Here is a 9,360-nt window from a genome sequence, read left to right as displayed (position 1 = left end):
ACTAGAAAAACAGACACAATGTAAAGGGGCCTGTCCTAAACAGATTGACAAGGCGAGCCTCGACCAACACCGGCCACTCCAAAGAGAAACAACTTCCACTGAACTTTCCTCGTCGACGCACCAACCTCTCCTGTATGCCTACTAAGAAGAGACGGTGAGTGGGTAGTGGGACTTAGTTGGACCTGAGAAAGTCATCATCTTGGCTCACTAGCAGTTGCGTACATAGCGCCCATGAAGATCCACTTTGACGAGCAGCAAGCACCGGAGAAACACATCGGAGGACCTCCAAGCCAAGTCTCCATCCACGATGCTCCCAACGGAGTAACGACGCCATGGCGCCGCCATCGCCGGTCCGCCAAAGAACCTTGGGTTTCGCCCGGAGACAACACCCCAATCGAGAGAGGAGAGATGCCGACACACATCAACGTTCCATCCATCCTCCAACACACCAGCGCCACAAGCAGCCCCTTCCGTATTCCAACACCCGCACCAGCACGGCCAGGCCACTGGCACCACGATCAGCAAGTCCACCACTCCAGGCGGACAACCGAGTGACCCAGATCAGATCCGGTCGACGCTGCCGCCATCCACACGTGCGTTGTAGCCTTCGATAGACTCCCATGACCCCAGGCACCCACGCACAACACAAGTGATGCAGCTTCAGTGACTTTATGAAGCCAAGTCTCACCGTAACTTAGCCCCTATTATCAGCCGTCCGTGAAAGATCCAACGTTTCAGATTGACCTATTTTCCATACTGAAAATTTTAAAGTGTTAAAAAAATAAAAAAAATAAATCATAAATGTTTTGTTTTGTATTCTGGGAAAGTTTCAACCCATTTGGATGCATGGTTTGCGATTAAATAGCCTTTTGAGCTCAAATAAATAAAAATGTGTATTCACAAACTGTACATCCAAACGGATTGATTTTTTTCACAGAATACTAAACGAAACATTTACGATTTATTGGAATCTATTCAAAATTTTCTGAGCACTTTAATAAAATTCAGTTGAAATATGAATCAATCCGGTCCGTCGGATATTAATTGGATGACTGATAGTCGGTGAAGCTGCGTTGGTCCCAGCACAAGCCGCCGCTCGCGCAGCATCTTCGGGCCGAGCCGAGCCGCGCCGCGCCTCCCTCTGCAACCACAGCCCAACTGCGCCGCCACCGACGCGTAGCCTGCCGGCCACTCCTCTGCGTGCTCCCGAGTCCCGACCCATCTCCGCCGTACCACGAGCTCCCCGCCGCACCGGAACTCATCCCGCGTCGCCCCTTGACGCCGCTCCCCCGCGCGAACGAGGCCCGTCGGGGCGCGCCGTCCACGCCCTCCCTCCGCCTTTGGCGGCGGCGGCCAGGGGAGCACAGGGAAGGGGGTGTCGCGCGGGGCTCCCCTCCGGAGCCGCCCGGGACGGAGAGGTGAAAGTCGCATAGTGTGGTGGCGGCCCGATTCAGTGGCGGCCTTTGAGCCCACGAGGACGAGCCTGAACTGAAAGCCCGAAGCCCCCACTCCACCACACTCCACTAGCTTTCGGGATCCCCTAGCTTTCCCAGCCAAAAATTTCAAAACCCTCGTCTCCGGCGGCGGCGGCGGCGGCGCCATGAATGTGTTTGCGGGTGTTGGCGGCAGCGCGGGGGAGGGCGGCGGGGCGGGCGCGGGGACCGGTCCGGCGGCGAGGGACGCGGACTTTGGGGCGCTGCTGGAGCTGACGCCGCACAAGATGGCGGTGTGCCACCTCGTGCAGGTCTTCGCGCCGCCGGCGCAGCAGCAGCAGGCCCCGCCCTTCCCCTTCGACTCCGTCGCCCACCACAACCGCCTCGGCCTCTTCCTCTTCGCCCTCACCCGCGTAACTTCCCCTCGCTCCTACGCTCGTGCCCCCTCTCACTCTTGTCCCTGTGCTCCCGCTGCTACCATTTGGTGGAGATTAGCTTTACCGTTATCTCTAAGCCCCATTGCATACAGTAATGTAATTAGCATCAAAATGCAGAATGGGCTCCATCTGCTCAAGTACTCATCTAGTGAGCAGCATTCAGTAAAGCATCAGTTGTTTGCCAGTTTAGTCGATTTTGTTATTGTAACTTCTCCGTAGCTGCTATATTTTGTATGAGAAACTTGACAGCTGATGCTGCCACATTATCGCTGATTCGCTATGACCTTGCGAATGACGGTGTTGTTGACATATGCAATCTGGACTTGGCTCGAGGGAATGTTCATTAATACATTTGTTGTTGATCGATTACATGTAGTTCTTCTACTGTTTTTGATATATACAGCTATATGTTGCCAAGTTCGTGGGCTTGTGTGTATTGCATTGTAGCTTCCCTTTTCTTGTCTCCTTCTCCAATGCAACATTTTGACTCATAGATGTCCTGACTCGCACCTTATTCTTTTTGCAGTCATGTGAGGATTTTCTGGAACCGCCGCTGGAACAGCTTTTAAGGCAGTTGAAGGCGATAGATGATTTAGTTAATGGTTGGCTTTGTGAGCAGTTGACAACCACACTGGCTGGGCTTAACTCACCAGACGATTTGTTCAACTTTTTTGATAAGCTGAGAGGTGAGCTTCACAGTATGGATGGATTTTTGAGTCCTTGCTATTCCCTTCAGCAGTTGACAACTTGCAGTGTTTTTCGCCAGGTGTGCTCACTTCACCAGAGGGTGGAAATGTGGAAGATGAATTTCTGGACCCAAATAGCCAGCTTGGAGTTTTTCTTCGTTGCTGTATACTGGCCTTCAATTCCATGACTTTTGAGGTGCTACAAGTAGAATATTGCACTCAGAGCCCTTCCTTTTGATATTTATGCCCTTCTTTTGATTATTTATATGCCCTTCTCTTTTCTTATTTGGGATATTAACTGAGTAGGCTGAAAATTCTTGTAGGGTGTCTGCCATCTGTTGGCAAATCTTGTGGCGTACTGTAACTCCGCTGACGCTTCATATGATTTGGCAGAAGATGAGGACTTTAATGGTGAAATAGAAATGAGCGACCCGATGGATGCAGATATAGGGGTTAGATCTGGTGTATTTGACAGATATACTCAAGGCTATGCCACTGAGAGCCATATGGGGGAGAGCTCTTCGTCTCTAATCCATGCACCTATCTCACTTCATAATTTTGATGAAGGTAAACTTGAATTCTAAACCCTTTTAACCTAATTTTAAATTTTAAATTTAACTTTGATGGGACTGTGGAATTATTTGAATTTGCCAAGGAAGAAAGAATAAATGGCACACCAGAATTTTTAAAATCATCTGTGACCAATAAGAAAGACAGAATGCAACAAGTACAACATGGAAGCAATGGTAGCTCAGAATTTAGCATGTAGTCAGTCTTTTTTTTTGTGCTGTCATATGTGATCATGCAGAGTTATCCGCCCCTGAGTTAGTATTGACATTAATGTCAAGCTTGTAATGTTTGCCTCCCAAGATGCTATCTTGACATCTGGATCTGGTATTAGAAAAATGCACACTATTATTCAACCGATTTCCTCCAAGCCATTTAAATAATGTCATCTAGCTGTGTCAGAATTGCTACACTTTCTTTTTCCATGATATAATTATTTGGTTATAGTAATGCCAGCATTTGCGGCTTCACCACCTTGCTTCTTTTTCTAATGCCATTCATGTGCTGGAAAGTGAACCATTTGCCACTCTGGTTATGTGAATTGTGATTCAAAATATTACCAAATGATGCTCCACCACAAATTATTGATGATTGATCTTTTATTTTTTATATATGCTGGTTTTTTTGTTAGCAAACAGATTAAGTGACTGAATTTTAGTCTTCTTATCCATACCACATGAAATCTATTTGTGAGAGTTACTTCGGTTTTACCAGGATGGTGGGATGTCAATGATCAACTATACTTATTAAGTATTTGTCTTTTCTTTTCCAGCCGATATTTTCAAAGCAGAGGATAATCCAACTTGTCTGAGATCAAGGTGGCAATTGGAAGCATATCTGAACCAGCAAGCTGATGTTCTTGAAAAGTGAGTGCTGTTTCCTACATTTAATCAGCTAATCCACGTATTGAAAACTGAAGGATATGCGCAGTGCCTTTAACGACAGCTCTTTTACTGCAGGGATCCCAGCTCGGTGCCTTTGAATTCATTTAACAACACTATGACACAGCTTCAGACATTAGCTCCGGAGCTTCATCGTGTAAGTTATGCCACAGTATAATGCATCTGATATGTGACTATGCAGGACAGTGAACAGCTCCCAATTTACTTTGTACCCTTGTTCTACCTGTCAGGTCCAATTCTTGCAATACTTGAATGCTCTTTGCCATGATGACTATGTTGCTTCATTAGACCATCTTCACCGCTATTTTGATTACAGGTCAGTCCCAGACCCTCAACCATAGGGGAGTGCTGATATTGTGACCACATTTTTCCATAATTCAATGTTACTATGGGGAGTCGCTGATAGTGTGACTTTTTGATGTTTTAACATCTGTTCTGTCCATTTAAGCAATGCGCCAATGCCTGATGACATTTTTAAAGTTAATGAATGCCTTTTGTATGGAATGTCCTGATAAATCAGCATAGTCATGTTATGCTATATCTAGACTGTTGAAGCATATACACGAAATGAAACCACCAAAAGTCTTTTTCATTCAACAGTGTCACTTATATTACCCTAGTGTAGTGTTGCTCAATGCTACAGCTTATTTGTTGGCCTGCTCGCTAGGCTGAAAGGTTGGAGTCTTTTGCCCACAACCCAAGATGTGATAATGGCATGTTGCGTATGCTGTATATTGGAGACACAGTAACCTCTTGTAAATTTATTCTTAACTGGTTATACTTTATTTATAGTGCTGGGATGCAAGGACTTTTCAGTCGTTCTTTATCTCCCCACCAAGATAATATTGTCGGAAAGTATGAGAGTGCTCTGCTCTGCTTAGGCAACTTGCATTGTTATTTTGGACATCCAAAGAAAGCCCTAGAGGTAATACCATCTTGCAATATAGACCGTCCGATCTATATCTGACGGATAGAAAGCAAACTATGGCAATTTTGCAAAAGGATACCCGCACCTCTCTCGTTCATCCTTATCTCCCACAACTTCATTGTTGAGTAATTAAAAAAGGAAGCCTCTGGAACAATCTGGCATGGTGGCCGCTGCCGGCATCGTCCATCCCCATGCCTCTGCTAAGTCCGACCACCAATCACCACCGCGCCCCACTCCTCCTCACCTTATCTCTCATCTTTCTCGATATATCATTTTTTTGATGAAATTCTCGAGATATCATTAGTTTTTACACATGGGATTACTCCTACATGGGTCAATCACAACAGGTGTTTTGAAAAAAAAATGCATCTTGATGTTCCGTGCAATGCACGGGCATCTTGCTAGTAAGGTATTGGTTTATCTTGTTTTCTGCTATCAGCATATCACTCCATTGAGCTATTTATCTCAACATTGCACATTAATTATTGTTCTGCTGGGTTGCTTTCTTGCAGGCATTCACAGAAGCAGTGCGTGTTTCTCAAATGGTTAGTTTACTGAACTTGTCTCTTTCTCAAATAGAATTCTATCCAACCATTTTTAAAGAAACAATGATGATTCATGCCTTCCATATGTGTTACATTTTTTCAGCGATATTTCAGTATTAATGCAAGCCACTCTTCAGTTGGCTGCTTAACAGATGCGATAATTTGGTTTTTTTCAGAACAATGATGATTCATGCCTTGCATATATATTAGGAGCCATTTCGAATCTATTATCAAAGATAGGAATATCAAGCACAGTTGGACTAATTGGTTCTCGATATTCCCTTGGAAACAATATTGGACTGGGCACGCCATTGTCCATTCAGCAGCAGCTGCTTGTTCTTTTGAAGCGATCCCTTAAGAGAGCTGATATGCTGAAACTCACAAGCTTACTATCCTTTGATCACATCTCTCTTGCAAAATTTGATTTGAAGGTAAGATCACAATTTGGTATTATTTGCCTTTATAAGGTCTTTAACATACTTAGCTATGTTTAAGTTTCTTTGTTCATCTTCCTGCTTTTGTACGCTGTCGGGCTGTCCTAGTTCTATTTTTCAGACATGGCATCACAACTTTTATTATACAGTGTAGTTGTGCATCCTTGTTGATCTGTTTTTTCTTTTGACTCTAAACCTTTGCTTGCCAGCATGTCCAAAGACCGTTGGTGTCCTTTGGCCCTAATGGTTCTACAAAGCTTAGAACATGTCCTGCAGATGTCTGCAAGGTATGTCACACTTAAGCTATACTCAGTAATATCACACTCAGTCACTCATCCTCAATATGGAGGATGTATATGTTTGCTTCTAAATTAATTAGTTTTTCTTTCTTATGTTTTATTGCAGAATTTGAGATTAAGTTCCCACGTGCTGTCCGACTTTGGCACAGATGGCTTATCAATTGCGAATGATAATGGTAGTTTCAGCACGTCATGGCTTAGGAATCTGTCTGATGCTTCCAGTTCTTGGCGTAGTAGTTCAACAAAGCCTAGAAAACTTATTACAAATGACTTTGACAATTTCCACTTTCATGCACAACCAAGTCCAATACCTACATCAGTATTGCAATTAGCTGGCTCAGCATATTTGATGAGGGCCACTGCCTGGGAGCACTATGGAAGGTACTTATCTGTTCTCTGTTAATGTTTACTATAAAAATGCATTTTCATAGCAGAAATTGCAAGTTGTATAATTATTTTGCCAGCTTGGCACATAATTGTGGATGTGCTGGCGAAAGGGAGCGTTAGATAAACAATGACCAAGTGTCTCAGTTTAGGAAGTGCAAATACTTGGGCCGCATGTTGTTGGACTATTCATTGATACTGCTAAATATTAGATACCTTTAAATACTAGAAACAGCGGGATATTGGCCCCACCTGTTGTTACTTGTTTGATGTGCATAAGACCTTTTAAAAACTTTTGGTCTTACATAGCGTTAATTCAACCCTTGGTCTGCTTCAGCATCGTGCTACATGAAACATTTGATTGTCTCTTTGTTGCCAACTTTCAGCTGACGTTTTATTACATTCCATTGTTACTTGAAGTTGTGGTAAATCATATTAGGGAATGAACTCCAATGTTTCTCCCTTTTTATTTTATTTTGCCAACTTGCTATCTATATCCTTTCTAGAAAACTGATTTCGGTTAACCCTCTCCACAGTGCTCCGATGGTTCGAATGAATACGTTGGTCTATGCAACCTGCTTTGCTGATGCTGCAAGGTAGAACATAATGAAATTCTGGCAGTTATATTTGTGTAACACTTAAACTTTATGTACATAATTATCCTGTAGAATACAATGCAAGCAGTAGCTTTTAAATCATCTTGATGCTTTGCTAATCTAGATATGTGATAGTATTGTATTTTCTTTAACAGTTCATCGGAGCTGTCACTGGCATATGTCAAGTTAATTGAACAGTTAGCAGTCTTCAAAGGATATTCAGGTTAGTTACTTGTATATGACCAACATGTATGTGCTACAACCTCCAAGAGCTATGTAAGTTTCCATAGTTTCTTATTGCTTGATAATATCCATTTTTCTGCAGCGGCATTCTGTGCGCTCAAGCTTGCCGAAGAGAAGTTCCCATCCTCGACGAATTCACAGATCCACCTTCTCAAAATGCAATTGCTACATGAACGTGCCCTGCATCGGTACGAAGCTGTTTCTTCACTTCTATCAACTGCACTGCGTCCACAATTTGATCTGTTATTATTTGGTGTAAAATTGATCTATGTAGAGGACACCTGAGAATTGCGCAACAAATCTGTGATGAATTTGGGGTGCTCTCATCTTCTGTCAGTGGAGTAGACATTGAGCTAAAGACTGAAGCTAGTCTACGGCGTGCCCGCACGTTACTCGCTGCAAAACAGTTTAGCCAGGTTCTGAATTTACTTGCTTACTAGTGTTTACCCAAGAAGCACGTCATCTTATTGATCCTTTTATCTTTCATCCCTGCAAGTGGATTAACATATTTTGAACGTGTTTACTGTCTCCTTTGTGTCCTTTGTGCAGGCAGCAGCTGTGGCGAATTCCCTTTTCACTACATGCTACAAGTACAACATGCAAGTAGAGAATGCAAGTGTCCTTTTGTTACTTGCCGAAATACATAGAGTAAGACAGATCATTTTTGTTGAGACTAGAACCTCATAAATATTGCAATGCCACACAGAGAGAACTAATATTTTCCCTCCCTCTCCCACAGAAGTCCGACAACGCGGTCCTTGGCCTCCCTTACGCATTAGCCAGCCAATCGTTTTGCAAATCGTTTAATTTGGATCTGCTTGAAGCTTCAGCCACACTTACTCTCGCTGAACTGTGGCTAGCTCTTGGATCTAACCACGCGAAGAGGGCCTTAAGTCTTGTTTATCAAAGCCTTCCTATGATTCTTGGCCATGGCGGTCTTGAGCTGCGTGCTCGGTCTCAGATAGTCTTAGCAAAATGTCATTTAACTGATCCAGAATTTTCAGGTATATAACTGGATGATGATTTCCTACCGCATGCTTCCTACTTCACATTCAGTTGCTTGATGGACCTCTCGTTATTTATTATGACAGTTTCTGAAGATCCTTGTGCTGTTCTGGACCCTCTAAATCAAGCGGCTGAAGATCTGCAGGTTTTAGAGGTGAGCTGACGGCTGCATCTCAAACTTTCCTTCCTGAATTGCTGAGACCTTACCAGGATCGATTCAAAATGCATAAAGAGGATTATAAATCTCACGCAAATTTAAAATCCATTGTGATACGCAGTACCATGAGATGGCGGCAGAGGTGTACTATCTCAAGGCGATGACGTATAACCACCTGGGCAAGGAATATGAGAGGGAGGAAGCCGCGGCTCGTTTCAAGGAGCACGTCACTGCCCTCGAGAACCCGCGCGACGAGGAGGATTCACTTGTTTACTGACGTTGCACAGTTAATCACTAGATTCTACAATCGCCGTGTCACAACAGTATTGCAGACAGGCAGCAGAAGGACAAACAGAAGTGCCTGCTTTGTCCACCTGATCTCGAGACTCTTTCCATGACTAACTCTGCAAAGTTGCCTCACCGGTGAGTGAGCGAGTACCACACTGGCTAAATTTCAGCATGGTTCGAGAGAGCGTCGTACGAGGAAGAAAAAAATGGGTGGTGTCACTAGGTAGTCATGGCCTGATGCATTCTATTGATGCCTACTGAGTTGTGAAATCAATTGAACTTTGCAACTGCATCATCTCAACTTTCGACCAGTTGTCTCAAGAGTGAATGTATATCAGGCATGTGATGCAACTTTTTTAACAGCTTCTTATTGTTTTCCTGCCTAGAACTTGTTCTTGTACCGTGTTTGTCTGATGATAATAACATATATGCTTCAGCCATCCAGCTCGCTCACTT

General features: G+C 43.8%; 1 protein-coding gene across 1 annotated transcript; it reads left to right on the top strand.

The window, feature by feature from the left end:
- The first annotated feature begins 1,065 nt into the window (after nucleotides 1-1,065).
- LOC123119177 (anaphase-promoting complex subunit 5) lies at nucleotides 1,066-9,344 on the top strand. The gene is made up of 20 exons (XM_044538885.1): nucleotides 1,066-1,846; nucleotides 2,397-2,556; nucleotides 2,637-2,752; nucleotides 2,880-3,123; nucleotides 3,896-3,989; nucleotides 4,083-4,161; nucleotides 4,256-4,341; nucleotides 4,818-4,950; nucleotides 5,466-5,498; nucleotides 5,675-5,929; nucleotides 6,142-6,219; nucleotides 6,338-6,612; nucleotides 7,152-7,211; nucleotides 7,367-7,434; nucleotides 7,537-7,642; nucleotides 7,729-7,870; nucleotides 8,004-8,102; nucleotides 8,194-8,458; nucleotides 8,546-8,613; nucleotides 8,738-9,344. The coding sequence occupies exons 1-20, from the start codon at nucleotides 1,601-1,603 to the stop codon at nucleotides 8,891-8,893; spliced, it is 2,763 nt and encodes a 920-aa protein (XP_044394820.1). The 5' UTR covers nucleotides 1,066-1,600; the 3' UTR covers nucleotides 8,894-9,344.
- The last annotated feature ends 16 nt before the right edge of the window (nucleotides 9,345-9,360 follow it).

This window comes from Triticum aestivum, chromosome 5D, assembly GCF_018294505.1.
Source record: "Triticum aestivum cultivar Chinese Spring chromosome 5D, IWGSC CS RefSeq v2.1, whole genome shotgun sequence".
Taxonomy (NCBI): domain Eukaryota; kingdom Viridiplantae; phylum Streptophyta; class Magnoliopsida; order Poales; family Poaceae; genus Triticum; species Triticum aestivum.
Note: the sequence above shows the minus strand (reverse complement) of the source record. Positions and strands in the feature narration are given on the sequence as shown.